We start from the raw sequence: 20,038 nt of genomic DNA on the forward strand, positions 1-20,038 counted from the left end.
TGGGCCAGATTTCTTCTTATGAAATACTGATGTTCAGAGGGTGGGAAAGTAGGAGGAGGGAGGCACTCTAAGTGTGTTGGAGGAAAATGCTTACATTCCTTCATTTTGGGTTTGAGTGCACTCTCTGTTCCCAGTGTTTTGGTGACTTTTTTTTTTTTTACAATGTGGTTGGATGAGCAAGAAACTTCAGAAAGGGGAGATTATATGAAAAGAGGGGATGAACATATACTCAGAAAACAAACCGGGAGAAAGTGCCTTGTCTAGCTGCCTAGCTCTATTAGTCCATCACCACCCTCCCTACCCCCCATACTCTCATTCTAAACATGAACTGGCTACAAGCATTTTCAGAAGAAAAAATAAACTTCCTCCATATCCCTCATTCCTTTTCTCATCTCTCACTCCCTTTCTTTTTCTTTTCCCTCATAGTAAGCACTTAAGGAGTACCATAAAATAATATTTATGGGCACCTGCTGCCTGCAAATACCATTGTATTAAGTGTTTCAGAGAATACTACAGAATTAGTAGAAGAGATCTCCGTCCTCCAGGAGCTTTTAGTCTAGCAAGGTAGGCAGGCACTAAAATAAATGTCATGTAGGAGGAAGGGGAAAAGGAAAATATGAGTTATTCCTTAATAGGGTAGTGCTATCATAGACTGTGAGTACTTAAGTGCTTAGAAAGTGCAGGTATGCTGATGTGGTATGCTGGGTTCTAAACTCTGCTCCACCACTTGCCTGCTGTGTGACCTTGGGAAAGTCATTTAACTTCTCTTTGTCTCAGTTCCTTCACCTACAGAATGGGGATTCATTACCTGTTCTCCCTTCTACTTACACTCAGAGCCCCATGTGGGTCCTGATTATGATGATGACGATGGCATTTGTTAAGCACTTACTATGTGCAAAGCATTGTTCTAAGTGCTGGGGAGGATACAAGGTGATCAGGTTTTCCCATGTGGGGCTTACAGTCTTAATCCCCATTTTACAGATAAGGTAACTGAGGCACAGAGAAGTTAAGTGATTTGCCCAAAGTCACACAGCTGACAAGCAGTGGAGCTGGGATTTGAACCCATGATCTGACTCCCCAGCCTGTGCTCTTTCCACTGAGCCACAGTGCTTAGTATAGTGCTTAGCACATGAGTGCTTAACAGATACCATTATTATTATTATTATTATTTGACAATTGGAAGGCTATAAGCAGGAGGATTAGAAATCAATTAGGGAAAGTCTCCTAGAGGACATATGATTTCGAAAGGCCTTGAGCTGCCAGATGTGAAGGGTGAGGGAGTGACAGGCAGGAGGGGAGGGCGTAAATTAAGAGTTTGGTGATGAGGGTGTTGAGAACAAGATACCGTGAGTAGGTTATCTTCAGTGGAACAAAGTGTATGAGCTTGGGTGAATTGGGGGAGGATTGAAGATAAGTCCGGGGCAGAGAGCCAATGATCAGGCATTGACGCGGAGAGGAACAGACACTCATCGGAGCTACTTGAGGAGAATGACCAAAATGATGCTTCAATAAAAGGATCCAGGCTGCAGAGTGCATTAAAGACTGGAAGAAGGAGAAAGGCTAGAATCAGGGAAGTCAGTGAGAAATATAATAATGATAATAATGGTATTTTTTTAAGTGCTTACTATGTGTCACACATCCTACTGAATACTGATTTTCTGATCAGAATTAGAAAATAATCGGCATGTTAGTTAAAGCCTCAGGTTTCCCTGGCAAGAATACAGAAAGTCAAAGGTCCTTTCCTTGTAGTAAACATGTCGGTGTTGAATAAAGAAATCACTGTCTGAGCAGAAGCAAACTCCTCGATGTACAGCACAAAGGTGGGGTCTCAAATAGCATAGAAAATATATTGAAAAATTTGGTTAAACCCAAGATGACCTCTAGGAGCCCATTTTGTGAGGAGAATTCTTTTTCACTTCCTTCCCTTGACCAGACCTGTGTCTGAACTTCTGTCTTTTATTGAACAGCAAAGCCATGAAGAGAGGAAAATATTGTTGGCAGAGAATCTGCCTCCTCAAACATCACATAATTAAAGAAGAAAATACCCATAAAGACAAACTAGCACCAAAAGGAAAGCCCTGCTGTGCTTCCACTGGGTTGTTTTTTTTGTGGGTTTTTTTTTTTCCCCATCTTGGTTCAAGGACAATTACCCAAATGTATTCACATCTCTCTTTTTTCTGGCAGCCGGAGAATATACTATGTGTGAATCGTGATGCCAAGCAAATAAAAATTATCGATTTTGGATTGGCGAGAAGGTAGGTCTGGGGGCATGGGTTAGTCAAAAGTAATAGGGTAAGAAAGTAACATCAGTACTCTGCTTAAGAAAAATCTGTCCTTTATTTTGCTCTTCCATTTAGAATAACTTTAATCAATTAATTGCATTCATTGAATGCTTACTATATGCAGAGCACTGTACTAAGCACTTGTTAGAGTACAATCAATATACAGATTTGAGAGGTTTCCTGCCTAGAACTAGCTACAACATCTTCTTTCCCCCTGGAGTTGAGTGGGTTTAGAATTCATTACTTTTTACCAAAGAAAACATTTTCAGTTATGAAAAGTGGAAACTATTCCCATTGAGATTGTCTCCTTTCTGCTGTTCAGTCAATCAAGCAGTGGTATTTACTGAGTGTTTCCCATGTTCATTCATTCAATAGTATTTATTGAGCGCTTACTATGTGCAGAGCACTGTACTAAGCGCTTGGGATGAACAAGTCGGCAACAGATAGAGACAGTCCCTGCCGTTTGACGGGCTTACAGTCTAATCGGCCAACAGTGAGATTGGCATACGCCAACAGTGAGAGTGGTTAGACACAAACAAAGGTTATCAAGAACAGTTCTGCCCTGATTCTCCTCTGGGATGCTTTAATAGCCCCGCCTAAACTGAAGTTGACTTGGTAATGAGGCCTCCAATCATTAAAACATATTAATAAGCCACAGAATACTTTGTTCTTGTTCCCTGGACAAACAAGATGGTCAAGGAAGTTTTTATTTTGGAGGTTATTGGGGGGGGGGGCAGAAGGAGGGAGGCATGGGGGGAGAAAGACACTCATCACCAAGCTTGACTTTAGGGGGGAAAAAAATGAAGGCCATTGCTGAAAAGAATTCAACAGAGACACCAAGTCATATCATGTGCTTGGGAGGCAGGACCAGTCAAATGACAAATACTCGCTCATTCAGGAAATGACATATAGAAGCAGCGTGACCTGGTGGAATCAAAGGACCTGTTTTCTAGTCCCGGCTCTGCCACTTACCTGCTGTGCAACCTTGGGCACGTCACTTAACTTCCCCATGCCTGTTTCCTCATCTGTAAAATGGGGGTTTCAGTACCTGTTCTTCCTCTTAGACTGCAAGTCCCATGTGGGACAGGAACTTGTGTCCAATCTGATTATCTTTACTCTACCCCAGCACGCAGTACAGTGCTTGGCACATTGTAAGAGCTCAAGAAATACCACGATTATTATTATTATAGAAAACTGTGCCACGTGGGAAAAGAGAAGAGAGAATCGTAAGAGGATAAACATTTAAAACAGACACCTATACTCAGCTGTTGAGGGGCACAGATAAACATACATGGAACTGCTTGTGCACATGTGGAAAAAGCTGCATGATGGTCAAGTGAGTTACCGAAATATTCTTTGAAAACTCAAAAAAAGCGTACTCTGTCATTTACATTCTAGTGCAAAGCACTGTACTAAGCTTTTGCAAAAGGAAGTACAATGTAGTAGAGGTGGTAGGCATGATCCCTGCTCACAAGGAGAATACTGGGGAAGGATGACATTAAAATAAATTAGAAATGTTTTGTAGGTCTATTGTATGCCTGCATGGGAATGTCCGTGAGGAATGAAGTCGAGGGGCAGGATGATGGGGAACAGCTGGGTCCTTTTTCCCTCAGGATGTAGCCTAAAGGAATAGAGATGCACACTTGGGAGGGTGGGGTGGTCTCTTGGGGTAATACTGTTCTTTATCCCTGGGTCACTGCCTCCCTGCAGATCTAAAAGACCATAGAGGGTCGGAATGTAGTTTGCTGTGGGGTCCACGGCCACCACCGGGCAGGGGATTCAGTACAAGAAGCACTGAAGCAGCATGGCCTAGTGGAAAGAACACAGGCCTGGGAGTCCGAGGACCTGGGTTCTAATCCCAGCTCCACCACTTATCTGCTGTACTATTTGGGCAAGTTACTTAACTTACTCTGTGTCTCAGTTCCTCTGTCTGTAAAACTGAGATTAAAGCTGGGAGTCCCATGTGGAACTTGGACCGTGTCCAACCTGATTAGCTTGTATCTACCCCAGCACTTGGTACAATGCCTGACACATAGTAAGTGTTTAATAAATACCATGAAAAAAGAAGCAAGGTTTGCTGGTGTCAAGTGGAGAGAAAGGAAGGGATGGAGAGGGAGTAACTCCTGTCTCAGGATTCCCTGGACAGGGGAAAGGGGCTATTGTCTATAATTGAACTCTTAGGGTATAGATTCAAGTTATTAACCACAAATCTCTTTTCCTCTTTTCCAGGATCTAAGAACTTAGTACAGTGCTCTGCACAAAGAAAACATTCAATGAATATCATTGATCGACAAAACTAAAATTAACTCACTTTTGGGGACAATTGTCCCACACTAAAAGAGGTCTTCCAAGATTCTTATACATACTGAAATGTCCCCTTCCCTGTTTCCTCCTTCCTCTTTTTTTCTCCTGTGAATTGCAGATATAAACCCAGAGAGAAGCTGAAAGTGAACTTTGGCACTCCTGAGTTCCTGGCTCCTGAAGTGGTGAACTATGATTTTGTTTCCTTTCCCACCGATATGTGGAGCATTGGTGTCATGGCCTATATGCTGTAAGTAGGCTGCCAATCTGCCTCCTTAAAATGCCTCCCATCCTTATAGGTCACAGTTGTTCTTTGCTCTTATGAAAACAAATGCTAATGAGTAGTTAAAAATTTGAGAGCACTCTGCTTGATTCTGTGGAGCATCAACACCCTAAATATTACTAGTCAGTCAATTGTATTTATGGAGTGCTTACTGTGTGTAGAGCACTGTACTAGTGCTTGGGAGAGTACAATATAACAACCATACCACTTGTCCTTTAGGTCTTGGAAGCATTCCACTGGGTTTGGTGTCACTACACCTGGTAAATCATATTATACCTGCTTCAGCAGCCATGACAATAATCACTGAAAAAAGATTCAGAGCTGACAACCTTAAGCAACCCTTGAAAATTGTCACTGATAATAACATTTTTCCCTTCTTTCACTCCACTATACTTCACTATTATGCCAAACCTGGCCCTTCCAAGAACTTGATCATTCTTTGGATTGTACCACCAGACTCTCAGACTTCTGAAGAAACTTTCTTACCACCTTCCCTATAGATTATGAAAAATGGTGGAGGGGTTGGAGGTGGAGGGCACAAATCACTTATCCCCTCTCGCCAAACCAAAAGCAAGCCATAGTGAGTGTCTCCAAAAATTAAAAAGAGACCACAAATTTCACCTATAGCCTGATTAGCTAATGGAATCCAAGATGTCAGTCAATTTAAACAAGATTTTTTCCACCTCTAATTGAAAAGGACAAATAGGTCACTCTTGTGGCATCAGAAAGAGACAGTTTTATTCTGAATTTTGAAGGATTGCTTTGCCCCTCCTCCCCACAATTATATGCCTGTCAGCTCAAAAAGACATTTTTGTAACAGACTTTGAGTGATTTTTCTGTTTCTGTATGCATGAATCTCTAAGGCTTAGTGGACTATCTCCCTTTCTGGGTGAAGATGATGCTGAGACCCTCAACAACATCCTAGCTTGCAGGTGGAATTTAGAAGATGAGGAATTCCAAGATATTTCTGAGGAGGCCAAGGAGTTCATCTCAAAGCTTCTGATTAAGGAAAAGTGGTAACTTAAATTCTATAACAGAATAGAATATTAGAAACACTGTAGTGTTCCAGAACTATCTTGTCATGTGAATATTATGTGGACTCCCCATAATCACATATGTATTTTATTTCTTTCTTTCTTTACATTATTGTCTCCTCCTCTAGACTGTACGCTCATTGGGAGCAAGGAGTGTGTCTACCAACTTACTCTCTCAAGACCTTATTATAGTGCTCCACAAACAGTAGGTGCTCAATACCAATAAATACCATTTTCAAACTTTGGAAATTTATGATATTTCCAAAGAATATATACCATGCTTTCACTAGTACAAGTAAGCTTAGTCTTCTGTTTGCCATTATAAGAGAAGCAGCGTGGCTCAATGGAAAGAGCATGGGCTTTGGAGTCAGAGGTCATGAGTTCGAATCCCAGCTCTGCCACTTGTCAGCTGTGTGACTGTGGGCAAGTCACTCAGCTTCTCTGTGCCCCACTTACCTCATCTGTAAAATGGGGATTAAGACTGTGAGCCCCACGTGGGACAACCTGATTCCCCTGTGTCTACCCCAGCGCTTAGAACAGTGCTCTGCACATAGTAAGCGCTTAACAAATACCAACATTATTATTATTACTAAGAAAATGGTACTTATTAAGTAATTCATGCAGACCAGTGTACTGAGCACTTGAGAGAGATCAATACAGTTAGCAGACACAATCTCTGTCTTCAAGTCGCTTGCAGTCTAGTGGATTTACAAGTCTGCTTACCAGAGCTTTCAGTCAGGTGAACAAAAAAAGAGCAACTGCTAAATAAAAAGGGTTTCAACCTTATAATTACACAGCTGTGAAAGGGAGGTCAAAAGACCACCTGATCTAATTATCTGCCTCAAGAAGGTCCATAACTCAGACACCAGATAGTTGCCAATTCTTTTTTAGAAATCTCCAGAAATAGTGATTAAAAAAAACTCTCTTTCACAGCTTCTTAGATCTCTCTCCTCATCTTCTTCTGGGGAGAATTATTTTCTCCTCATAACCCTGGATATTGAGAGCAACCATCTCAATAGCCATCCTTTTTCCAGGCTAAAGAACACCAATTCCTACAATCATTCTGTTGCTCTTTTCTAGACCTCACTCCGTTTCTTTAAATATGGAGGCCCAAACTAGGCAAGTATGTAGGCAGACTATCTTGGACCTCTGGGAAGAAAGTGTTAGAAAAATTCTAGGTATTAATATCAACTCCAAGGCATTCTCAATAGAGGTGGAGGTCAAGCAGTCTTAAATTGGATGAGGAATGTCCCATCATGCCAAACCCAAAACTGTCTCGGGCCACATTTCTGGAATGCTATCAAGCCTGCAGGGGCCCTCTGTGCCCATTTGGTTGCCCCAGTGGCTGCTGGGATAGCACTATTTGGGGTGATGGGCTGGGATCAATTTGGGGAGCTATTGGTATTCACCTTTGTGTGGCCACCATGGCTCAACTCCCTGTCAAAAAGCCACATTGGAAGGTGAAGGGACAGTAACGCAGCACTCAACAAGGAATTTTTTTTTCTTGGAGACAGTACTAGCCTGCTCCAAATGGAGAATTAAGCAGGGGGCTGAAGGGAGTTACTGTCCTCTCTGGGGAAAAGTCAGTGTCTTATTATTCTGCCTTTCAACAGGCTTCAAAGAGAGAGGAATCTTCCTGCTGGAAAGATTCTTCATAAAGAATCTTTCCTCCTGCCTTATTGATTTTCTCATTTTTTTTTCTGTCAGCTGGAGAATAAGCGCCAGTGAAGCCTTAAAGCATCCTTGGCTGTCTGACCACAAACTGCACTGCAAACTCAACTCACAGGTCATTCCAGTTTTGCTGATTTCCAACTTCTTGCCTGTTTTTAGGGATTTTGTGTTTAAGATCCTCTTTGACACCGATGTCAATTAGCCACCAGTCCCCTTCCGGGTTAGGGGTCGCTGAAAACAATTTGCTTATGGAGATTGATTGAGTTCACATTGCTGTTTCATGTGCATCCCATGGTAGTTTTGTTGATGAACAAATTGGCTTTCTAGGATTAAATATCAATAATCTAGAAAAGCTGACTGAACTGCAGTAGATCACTATTGGGTTAATTTGCCACAGAGATAGCCAATTCAGCAAGTCAGTGTACAGTCAAAGAAAGGAGAACCTGAAAGGTTGGGTCATAAAGCAGCTTTACAATAGCCACTTACTAAGGGTGAAAACATCAGGTCAGTAAGTCATAAAGAAGATCCAACCATTTTTCTTTTATTGTCTGGAAGTTCCTAGAAGATTGGGGAAAAGGAAGTGAATTCTGTATTTATCTGATAATAGCTGTGGCATTTGTCAAAGACTTACTCTGTGCCAAGTACTGAATTAATCAATGAGATAGATACAAGGTAATCAGGTCAGTCATAGTTCCTGCCCCACGTGGGACTCACATTCTAGGGGAGAGAGAACAGATATTGAATCTCCATTTTCTAACTGAGGAAACTGAGGCACCAAAGAGTAGCAGAGCAGAGATAAGAACCCAGTTCCCATGCATTTTTCTACCAGACCACATAGCTTCTCTTAATCTGCTGGGTTTCCTCTCTTCCATCCTCCAAAAGGCACACAACCCTATGGCTTCCACTTTGTCATCTAGCCACAAACTATCTGTTCTTTGAATGGCTTTGCCTCAAATCTCACATTTTACCTATTCTGTTCTTATTGCTATTTACAGCAATTCTAATAATAATTGTGGTATTTCTTAAGTGGTTACTAAACTGTTCTAAGCACTGGGGTAGATATAAGAACATCAGGTCCCACATGGGGCTCACATTCTTAGTAGGTGGGAAAACATGTATTGACTCCCCATTTCTCAGAAGAAGAAACTGAGGCACAGAGAAGTGACTTGCTCAAGGTCACTCAGCAGGTGAGTGATGGAGCTGGGATTAGAACTCAGGTGCGCTGATTCCTGTGCCTGTGCTCTTTCTACTAGGTCTTGCTGCTCAATTTACCTGACTGCCTTGAGCTGCTTTTTATTCATGTATCAAAAACTCCCTCATTTAATAGTAGTTAACACATTGTCAACTCTGAAAGCTTTGCCCAACAAGTATAGATAGCCTTTGGAAATTACCCAGAACTGCTTTCATGCAATTTTCCCTCATGTTCATATTTTTATTCATGCTAATTTGAGTTGGAATGTTCCCTGACTCTGAGAGATAAAATAGAAACATAGTAGAGGGGAACTGAAGCAATGCCATAGTCTAAACAAACCCATAATAAAAATTGCTGTTTGGGGCATTTTGTCCATCTGTTGCTCTCTGAAAATTTGAATGACTTAAAAATAAAAAAATCCAGTTTTATCCAATCAAGTTTTTCATATAAACCCAATGAGTCATTGTCCATTTTAAGGTAAACCCTTTTGTTGTTGGATATTTTCTCAACCATACATGTAGTTGACGGCTTTTCATTTTATCCCCAAAAGAACTTTCTGTGAAAACTTCTGGGTCCACAAGTCCTGACTGAAATCCTTAGAAAAGAACCCCCAAAAATCTCTCTAGAAATTAAGCAAATGATTTGTGTACTATCACTCAGTTATTTTTAATTATTTTAAAAATAAGAATTATGCACAAATTCATAAATGAACTCATAGAAGCTAAAAGTAATGAAAAGATAAAGTTAGAATCCTTCTAATAATGTCTTCTGATTTTCCAGAAGAAGAATGGCTGCAATCCCAGCGATCCAGCATTTGTGACCCAATAACTGGCCAGAGAAAGATGCCTAGTAAAAGGTTTGTTTCAAAAATCCTCCAACTTTCCCTCTGGCAGTTTTCCAGTGAATACTATAACAGTGCTGGCCCACTCCAGGTTCCCTCCCCCACCAGTTAATTGACAAGGTTTCTTTGTAGCAAAAAGATCTGTCTAAATCCCTTTGGTTACACTTTCAGGTGAATAATCCGAAAACTTCTTTCAACTCAAAAGCCATCCACCAACAGGAAGGACTGAAGGATGGGTGTAATTAGCTGAGTAGAGAAGGTGGAGACAGAATGAGAAATCTCAATTACTGAAAAGGATGTTGCTTGAGTAATAAGGAGAAGCATGGCCTAGTGGAGAGAGTCACAAGATTTAGGTTCTAATCCTGGCTCTGCCCCTTTTTTAAAAAATGGTATTTGTTTAAGCACATACTACGTGTCAAGCACCGTTCTAGGCACTGGGGTAGGTAAAAGTTAAGCTCTGAACTGAAGATCATCAGTATTGGGGAGAGTAAGACTGCTCTGTTCTTGAAGAGTTGGCAATGTAGTGAGACAGGACCAATTAAAAGTGTTTTCACTACACCTTTGGGCTAGGATGTCATTAGGGTTGGAGGAAATGTTCTGAGGCCACAGGGTCTAACTGGATGGCATGCAATAAGATGGCTGAAGTATTTGTTTCTTGTGTGAGTTCTCCTTCCAAGGGGTTCATTAAGAACATAATCACTGTAAACATGTGTAAGTATGCTAAAAGTGCTAGGCTAAAAGTATAAATTATGATTCTATCCAGCCAAGATATACAAAGATGAAGTTTGGGTAGAAGGGGGGTTTGGAGGATAAGTTGCAACTAGGTTTGGGGTTGTGGATGGGAGGAGAGAGGAATTCATCTATATGAAGATGTGATTTTTGATACCCAGTTGTTCACCCATCTCTTTCCCTTTCCCTATTTCCTTTTATTTCTTTCCTCCACCCAACATTATATAAACTTTGGTTTATCGTTGAGCAGTCTTCAGTTTGTTCATTCAATAGTATTTATTGAGTGCTTACTATGTGCAGAGCACTGTACTAAGTGCTTGGAATGTACAAATCGGTAACAGATAGAGATAGCCCTTTGACGGGCTTACGGTCTAGTCGGGGGAGACAGACAGACAAGAACAATAATAAATAGAATCAAGGGGAAGAATATCTCATTAAAACAGTAGCAAATAAATAGCCTCAAGGTGATGTACATCTCATTAACTAAATGAATAGGGTAACGAAGATATATACAGTTGAGCGGACGAGTACAGTGCTGAGGGGATGGGAAGGGAGAGGGGGAGGAGCAGAGGAAAAAGGGGGAGAAGAGGGTTTAGCTGCGGAGAGGCGAAGAGGTGAGGGGTGGGTAGAGGGAGCGGAGGGAAAAGGGGAGCTCAGACTGGGAAGGCCTCTTGGAGGAGGTGAGCTTTAAGTAGGGTTTTGAAGAGGGGAAGAGAATTAGTTTGGCGGAGGTGAGGTCCCCTCAATCTCGTCATCTCCTACCACTGCACTATCTCCTCCCTCACCAACTCTGAAATCCCTCTCTCTGACCATAACCTTCTCACCTGCCTCATCTCTCACACTCCCTCCCCCTGCAAATCTTCGCTACTGCCCCACAGAGACCTCCACTCTCTTGATCCCATCCGTCTTTCCAAAAGCATCTCTCCTCACCTTGCCACCCTGTCCTCACTTCCCACTCTCGATGATCAGGTCTCCGCTCTCAACTCCACCCTCTCTACTCATCTCAACTCTCTCGCCCCCCTTTCCCTCCGCTGCTCTCGCTCCACTAACCCACAGCCCTGGATCACCTCCTCCGTCCGCCTCCTACGCTCCTATGCTCGAGCTGCCGAGCGCTGCTGGCGAAAGTCCAAGCACCAAGCCGACCTCACACATTTCAAATTTATCCTTTCCTGCCTTAACTCTGCCCTCGCCTCCGCCAGGCAGAACTTCTTCTCCTCCCTCATCGACACCCATGCCCGTCACCCCCGCCGATTGTTCCGGACCTTTAACTCTCTCCTTAGGCCCTCTGTTTCTCCCCCTCCCCCATCTCTCACCCCCAATGATCTGGCCACCTACTTCATCACAAAAATCAACACAGTCAGGGTCTGAGCTCCCCAAAGTCACCCCTCCGCCTCTCCCCTCCCCCCCCCACCAACCCTCTCCCCTACTTTTCCATCCTTCCCTGCAATATCCTCAGAGGAGATCTCCTCCCTCCTCGCAAGTGCCACCCCCTCCACCTGCGCCTCGGACCCCATTCCCTCTCACCTTATTAAAAACATCGCCCCTGCCCTCCTCCCTTCCTTAACTTCTATTTTTAACCACTCAATCTCCAATGGCTCCTTCCCCTCTGCCTTCAAACATGCCCAAATCTCCCCCATCCTAAAAAAACCCGCTCTTGACCCCACTTCCCCCTCCAGTTATTGCCCTATCTCCCTACTACCCTTCCTTTCCAAAATCCTAGAACGAGTCGTCTACAATCGCTGCTGAGAATTCCTTATCTCCCATTCTCTCCTGGACCCCCTCCAATATGGCTTCCGTCCCCTCCACTCTACCGAGACTGCTCTCTCTAAGGTCACCTGTGACCTCCTTCTTGCCAAATCCAATGGCTCCTACTCCATTCTAATCCTCCTTGACCTCTCTGCTACCTTTGACACTGTCGACCATCCCCTCCTCCTCCATACCTTATCTCAACTTGGCTTCACGGACTCCGTCCTCTCCTGGTTCTCCTCTTATCTCTCTGGCCGGTCATTCTCGGTCTCCTTTGCAGGCACCTCCTCCCCCTCCCATCCTTTAACTGTTCCTCAAGGGTCAGTTCTCGGCCCTTTTCTATTCTCCATTTACACTCGCTCCCTCGGTGAACTCATTCAGTCTCACGGCTTTGACTACCATCTCTACGCAGATGACACGCAGATCTACATCTCCGCCCCTGTCCTCTCCCCCTCCCTTCAGGCTCGCATCTCCTCCTGCCTCCGGGACGTCTCCACCTGGATGTCAGCCCGCCACCTAAAACTCAACATGAGCAAGACTGATCTCCTCATCTTCCCTCCCAAACCCAGTCCTCTCCCAGACTTCTCTATTACCGTGGATTGCACGACCATCCTTCCCGTCTCTCAGGCCCGCAATCTCGGTGTCATCCTTGACTCGTCTCTCTCGTTCACCCCACACATCCTATCCGTTACCGAGACCTGCCGGTTTCACCTTTACAATATCGCCAAGATCCACCCTTTCCTCTCCACCCAAATGGCTATCTTACTGCTACGGGCTCTCGTTATATCCCGGCTAGACTACCGTGTCAGCCTTCTCTCTGATATCCCTTCCTCCTCTCTCGCCCCGCTCCAGTCTATTCTTCACTCCGCTGCCCGGCTCATCTTCCTGCAGAAATGATCTGGGCATGTCACTCCCCTTCTTAAACACCTCCAGTGGTTGCCTATCGACCTCCGCTCCAAACAAAAACTCCTCACTCTAGGCTTCGAGGCTCTACATCACCTCGCCCCTTCCTACCTCTCCTCCCTTCTCTCTTTCTACCACCCCCGCCCCCGCACGCTCCGCTCCTCCGCTGCCCACCTCCTCACCGTCCCTCGGTCTCTCCTATCCCGCCGTCGACCCCTGGGCCGCGTCCTCCCGCGGTCCTGGAATGCCCTCCCTCCTCACCTTCGCCAAACTGATTCTCTTAACCTCTTCAAAACCCTACTTAAAACACCTCCTCCAAGAGGCCTTCCCAGACTGAGCTCCCCTTCTCCCTCTACTCCCTATGCCGCCCCCCTTCACCTCTCCGCAGCTTAACCCTCTTTTCCTCCCATTTCCCTCTGCTCTTCCCCCTCTCCCTTCCCATCCCCTCAGCACTGTACTCGTCTGCTCAACTGTATATATTTTCATTACCCTATTTATTTTGTTAATGAAATGTACATCGCCTCGATTCTATTTAGTTGCCATTGTTCTTACGAGATGTTCTTCCCCTTGACTCTATTTATTGCCATTGTTCTCGTCTGTCCGTCTCCCCCGATTAGACCGTAAGCCCGTCAAACGACAGGGACTGTCTCTATCTGTTGCCGACTTGTTCATTCCAAGAGCATAGTACAGTGCTCTGCACCTAGTAAGGGCTCAATAAATACTATTGAATGAATGAACGAATTAAAGTGAGGAGGGAGGGCGTTCCAGGACCGCGGGAGGACACGGCCCAGGGGTCGACGGTGGGATAGGCAAGAATGGGGAACGGTGAGGAGGTGGGCGGCAGAGCAGCGGAGTGTGCGGGGTGGGCAGTGGAAAGAGATAAGGGAGGAGAGGTAGGAGGGGGCAAGGTAATGGAGAGCTTTGAAGCCTAGAGTGAGAAGTTTTTGTTTGTGCGGAGGTTGATAGGCACCGACTGGAGGTTTTTAAGAAGGGGAGTGACATACCCAGAGCGTTTCTGCAGGAAGATGAGCCGGCCAGTGGAGTGAAGAATAGACTGGAGAGGGGAGAGAGAAGAGGAAGGGAAATCAGAGAGCAGGCTGACACAGTAATCTAGCTGGGATATTACAAGAGCCTGTACCAGTAAGATAGCGGTTTGGGTGGAGAGGAAAGGGCAGATCTTGGCGATATTATAAAGGTGAGACCAGCAGGTTTTGGTGACAGATTGGATGTGTGGGGTGAACAAGAGAGCCGAGTCAAAGATGACACCGAGATTGCGGGCCTGAGAGACGGGAAGGATGGTCGTACCATCTACGGTGATAGGGAAGTCAGGGAGAGGACAGGACTTGGGAGAGAAGATGAGGAGCTCAGTTTTGGTCATGTTGAGTTTTAGGTGGCGGGCCGACATGCAGGTGGCGGGCCGACATGCAGGTGGAGATTTCCCGGAGGCAGGAGGAGATATGAGCCTGAAGGGAGGGGGAGAGGACAGGGGCAGAGATGTAGATCTGTGTGTTGAAATAAGAAGTAAAAGGAAGCTTGCTTCTTTAATATGACTGTCTCAAGCTATCATATGTGTTTACTTTTGAAGAGAGGGATGGGAAAGAATGCCTTCTTTGTCCTGGCTTTCACCAGCTCTCCCACTCCATAGCCGTCTTCCCACATCGTCCAGGGCTATGACAGCATAGGAGTTCATTAGCTTACGTCCATTTCCTCTCCTACCCATGCTTTCCACTCAGAAAGATTTTTCTCATCCACTCTGACACAAACCCTGCTGGTTTCCCACAAACCACCTTCCCACCGTTGGAACCGGTGCCACCTTCAAAGCAGCGTGGGAACTGGAATGGAGGTGTTAGTGGAAGCGGAACTCAAGGAGAACTGGTCTCCAGGGGCCGGCTGATGGATAGTGCGAGGGAGTGGGGAGGGGCAAGCTCTCCCACGCTAAAGTCAAGCTCGTTTGAATCTGACACCACAGGCAACAGTGGTGGTCCATTTTGAGGGGAGGGAGGTGGCTCAAGATGGAGAGACAGTTTCCGGGGGTTTAAGGAGGTTGGCGATTCAGTACTTGCTTAATTGCCTGAATGCAATTCTTGGTTTGGTTTTGGTTACAAGACATTATTTTGAACAAGGTATATGTCTCCCCTAAGACCACTTGTGCTGACACCCACTTTCCCAGACTTGTAAAATCACATATCTCCATAGAACAGGAACTCAGCCCACCATCTTGGGAAGAGATAAAGACAAACTCTTCTCCAGTTGAGTTGTTTGACTTTTGCCACTTGTACATTTTTATTTAGTGTTTCCTGGGGGTCTTTGGAGTTTTCACCAATGTCCAGTGAGGTGGGATTTGCATAGTTTAATCAGAGTTCTGAAAAATAAAGATCAGAACCGAGCTGTCTAGCACTTGAAGCAGCTGCAATTGGAGCTATTGCAATTGAAATAGAAAAGCATAATTTTTCATTTACCTCGTTCCTCACCAAAATGAAACTGTTTCGTAGCAGAATAGGATATGAGGAAAAAATAAATAAGCTAAGATTGATTTTAGTCTCATGGATGATGGTCCTTTTCAGTGAGAAAATGGAGAGGACATATTCATGTAATATAAATTAGATAATTTACATTGTAAGCCCAAGCTCCAATTTATTTGGATGTGCTGGGTGATTCTGTTCTGTCAGGGTTAACACTGGAAATTGGGGATGTCTCCTTGGCTCCAATGATAATTTTGGTGGAAAGAGCATGGGTCTGTGGAATCAGAACACCTGGGTTCTAATCCCTGCTCTACCACTTACTTACTATGTGACTTTGGGTAAGTCACTTAAAATCTCTGGACCTTGATTTCCTCATCTGTAAAATAAGGGTTTAATACCTGTTCACTTTTCTCCCCTCACTTTCCTCAGTATTCACTATGAGCTTCATGTGGGTCAGGAACTGTGATTGAAGTGATTGTAATGTATCTGCTCTGCACAGTGTTTGGCATATTGTAAGTGCTTAACGAATACCACAATCATTGTGGGCAAAGAACATGTCTACCAACTCAATTGTAGTCTCCCCAGGATTAAGTTTAGTGCTCTGTCCACAGTAAATGCTCAATAAATGATTGATTGATGCACTGTCATTATTATTGTTTCCCCAAAGTGGTCAGTATCTGATGAGGGTAACACCAATAATTGGAAATAGCCACAAGAAGAAGTGACACTCCAAAAATAAAGTGACAAAGTGAAAAAGGGGTAGGTCGCTGTTTATGAAAAAGCTTTAAGGGATTTTTTTTCCATTTAAATAAAGAGACCTTATACTTTCCTTATCCTGCAAATATCTTTCATAAACTAAAAAAAAATGCCTCAGCAAAAGTAGGATTCTCTATGGGCATCTTTTTCTCACATATACAAATATATTTTCAAAAAAAGGCAATCCTGTGGTTTCCTAAAGGACCCAACTAATTATAATAAAAAGGGCATTGCTGAATGAACAGGATTTTTGTTTTGTTTGTTTTCCAGGAAAAACGACTGTGTGGTTGCTGCTGCTGCAAGGAGATTTGGAAAAATCAGCAGTTCTGGTGCTTTGACTCCTGCGATAAGTTGAGGAGATTTAAAGATACAGGACTTGTTCCAGCTCTCGTGAATTACTTTCTCTCAGTTTCCAGAGAAAAGAGCAACTGCTGAAAGTCACAGGGAGGTATAAATGCTAGAATGTTCTGCATCTGACTTTAAAATTATTGTAAAAATCTCAGATTTGGAAAGATCTTATCTTTTGCTTGCTCTTGCTTCCCTATCTGTGGGCATTCACAATCTCAGCTCTTTTACAGTTGGGCAAGGGAGTAGTAGCAGGAGGACCGAGTCAGAGGTGGATTTGAAATTTAAAAAACCCCCTGTTACCTATGGAAATACTGCTAATAATTTCTGGGGTGCATGCAAAATAGACTGGAGATTCTGTAAATATAGGAAATGCTTTCAAATGTACTGCCTGAGACCTGTAATTTGAGTGAATTAATTTGGTACCTCCTGAATTGATACTATTTATTGTGGTATTTGTTAAGCACTGAACATGTGCAAAGTACCATATTAGTCAAGACTGGTCAAGACAGTCAGACCAGACACAATCCTTGTCCCTCAAGGGGCTCGCATCTAAGAGCAGGGGGTGTGAGAACAGGAACTGATTTCCCCATTTTTAAGGTGAGGAAACTGAGGCACTGAGAAGTGAAGTGACTTGCCCATGGTCACACAACAGGCAGAGCCAGGATTAGAACCCAGATCCTTTGATTCCCAGGATCATGCTCTTCCCACTGGGCCATGCTACTTCTCAAATGGATTAATTTGCACAGTGAGATGCAACAGTTTGGAAGAGCATTTGAAAAACCACACTTCCATTCATTCATCCAGTTTTATTTGAACACTTCCTAGTGCAGAGCATTGTACTAAGCGCTTGGGAGAGTACAATATAGCAATAAACAGACTATCCCTGCCCACAACACTTCAGAAGTTTTTCTATATACCAATTCCCTCAACACACATTCTTCTTTCCTCCACTGACAACCATCTCACATGTACTCTCACTTGCTGGGCCCAATGTGAATATCTTGTATCTATCACACAACTTATTGTAGTGTTTCTCACAGATAGGATAGAGTCAGAGTAATCCCAGAATTACTGCACTGCAAACTCCACAACACCAACGAGAGGGAATACACAGCAAATTCTGAAGCAAGAGGAAGACCTTTTCCAGCAACAGATTTTCCAGATTACAGAACTAGGAAAGGAAGTTGTACAGGCAAATATATTCAAAAAGACAGAATAAAAGATCCATTAAAAGTTACTAGAAGGAAAATTTAGAGATGGTAGAAGGTGCAACACAAATTACTGTTTTAATTATCATATTTGTTAAATACTGTGTGTCTGGCACTGTTCTAACTGTTGGGGTAGATACACATTAGTCAGGTGTGCCACAATCCCTGTCCCACATGGGGTCACAGTCTAAGTAGGAGGAACAAGAGACATTACATCTGTTGTCTCTGCCAGAGGCAATCATCAATCACACTGTTTCATCAAGAATCCATCACCACTGTCAAAATTCTGGACTGGTTGGGACACTGGTCTCAGAATGGTTGATGCCTTTATCCTGTTTTTGTATTTCTATAGCAGTCTTTTGTCAATTTAATTGAACTGAACAAATCATCATTATCACATATTGTATACAGAGCACCATCCTAGTGTTTGGGAGCATGTTATGAAAGCAGATGACACTATTGTCCTGTCTACACCTGGGGATCATGAAATCTAATGATTTCTCACAACCAGCCATCGACCTATTTCACCAATGGGGAAATGGGAGGTGAGAGAGTTCACATGATTCAACCATGCCCCACAGCCAAGTAATGGTAGAGGAGGGTGTAAGTGAGCTCCTAGGTCAATATCCCATTCATCTGTGAGGTTTTCTAGGTGCTTCTGTACCTTTTCAGTTTTCAAGTTAAGAGTGGTAGAGCCCTCAAGGCCTGAACCCAGCCCATGGACTGGTTCCAGTGGTCCATGGATAAGATCCGACTAGGCCAACAGGAAATTGGATTGGCTTATTTCGCCTATGTTGCCCCTGCTTCAGGTCTCTGAGGCTGGGAAGGCCTGCAGTATAGCAGAGATGCTGCCATGCCTAGTTCACAAATCCATGCTCCTACAGTGCCAGTGCACATTCAGGCCAATAGATTCTAATTATTAACATTATATTTGTGGCGCACATGCTATGGGTCAAAACACGGTACTAAGCCCTAGGGTAGATATAAGTAAATCAGGTTGGACGCAGGCCCTATCTCCCGTGGGGCTCACAGTTTAAGTAGGAGGGAAAACAGGTATTGAATCTCCATTTTACAGATGAGGGAACTGAGGCATAGAGAAGTTGAGTCACTTTCCAAAGGCAGGCAGCTGGCAGAGCTAGGATTAGAACCCAGGTCCTCTGACTCCCTGGCCCATGTTCTTTCCTCTAGGCCACGCTGCTCCTAGGTATTTTACAGTCACAGAAGCAAGAGAAAATAAAATCCTAGGAGAGCGAGCAAGCCATTGTGACAGCCCCCCCCGCCCAATTGTTGGGCACTGGGTCATCAGGATTAATGACTTTCCTTCTCTTCACTTTTTTATCCAGTTCTCTAATGCAAACCTCACCAAGTCTACCTTATTCTGGCTTCTGCCACTCCCTTGATCTTCTTCTTCAGAAGCTGGCAAAAAAAAATTTTAGATGATCTTATTTGGAACTGGCCAGTGAATGTTCAGGTCTTGGGTACATTTAAATTCAAGGTTTTTTGGTGGGTTTTTTTTTTCCCCATTTGTTTGTTTTTTTAATGAAATTTGTTAAGCACTTACTATGGTCCAGGCCCTGTACTAAGATAATCAGGTTGGACACAGTCCATGTCCCACAAAGGGCTCACAGCCTCAATCCTCATTTTACAGATGAGGTTACTGAGGCACAGAGAAGTTAATGATTTGTCCAAGGTCCCAAAGCAGGAAAGAGGCAGAGCTGGGATTAAAACCAAGGTCCTCTGACTCCCAGGCCATTTTCTTTCCACTTATCTCCCCAACACAAACTAATGCAATTAAATTTACACAATCTATTCTGGGTCTTGGGTTGGTCAGTTTCACCGAATACAAAGATTCAAGGATTCATAATAGTAGGGAACTATCAATATTGGAATGTATGTTGCTTAGGTAAATGTTAATAATCATTGTGTTCTGGAGACAATCTCATGCTAGCACTTCTTGGACATTCAGCATTATTTTCAGTAGGAGAATAATGTAGTCAGTTCCGCTATAACGCATTTTCATTACACGATTTTTGTAGAGTGCTATTAAAGAATTTGGGGCTGTTCTTCCCACAACCGTGTTTATGTGTGTGGTCAAGGGTGTGATTTTTCCATAACACAAAGTTCTTTAAGAGGGTCGGTCAGAATAGACTGTAAAGAGATTAGACTATGCACTACAGAGTCTGTATGCGTCCTGCGTATCTAAGTATGGTTTGTTAATTGGCAACTGTATCTGTTATCTGACAAAATATCACACTCATGATTGTTTCAGGATGTAGTGTAGA

At 43.7% G+C, this 20,038-nt stretch overlaps 1 protein-coding gene across 1 annotated transcript in view; it reads left to right on the top strand.

The window, feature by feature from the left end:
* MYLK4 (myosin light chain kinase family member 4) overlaps positions 1-7,773 on the top strand; it is a 64,769-nt gene extending 56,996 nt beyond the window's left edge. Inside the window, exons 9-12 of the mRNA XM_001510029.4 lie at positions 2,185-2,255; positions 4,705-4,833; positions 5,730-5,882; positions 7,608-7,773. Of these exons, the coding sequence (XP_001510079.4) occupies positions 2,185-2,255; positions 4,705-4,833; positions 5,730-5,882; positions 7,608-7,773 (519 nt within the window). The remainder of the gene's footprint in view (positions 1-2,184; positions 2,256-4,704; positions 4,834-5,729; positions 5,883-7,607) is intronic.
* Positions 7,774-20,038: the final 12,265 nt, after the last annotated feature.

This window comes from Ornithorhynchus anatinus, chromosome X3 (genome assembly GCF_004115215.2).
Source record: "Ornithorhynchus anatinus isolate Pmale09 chromosome X3, mOrnAna1.pri.v4, whole genome shotgun sequence".
NCBI classification, from domain to species: Eukaryota; Metazoa; Chordata; class Mammalia; order Monotremata; family Ornithorhynchidae; genus Ornithorhynchus; species Ornithorhynchus anatinus.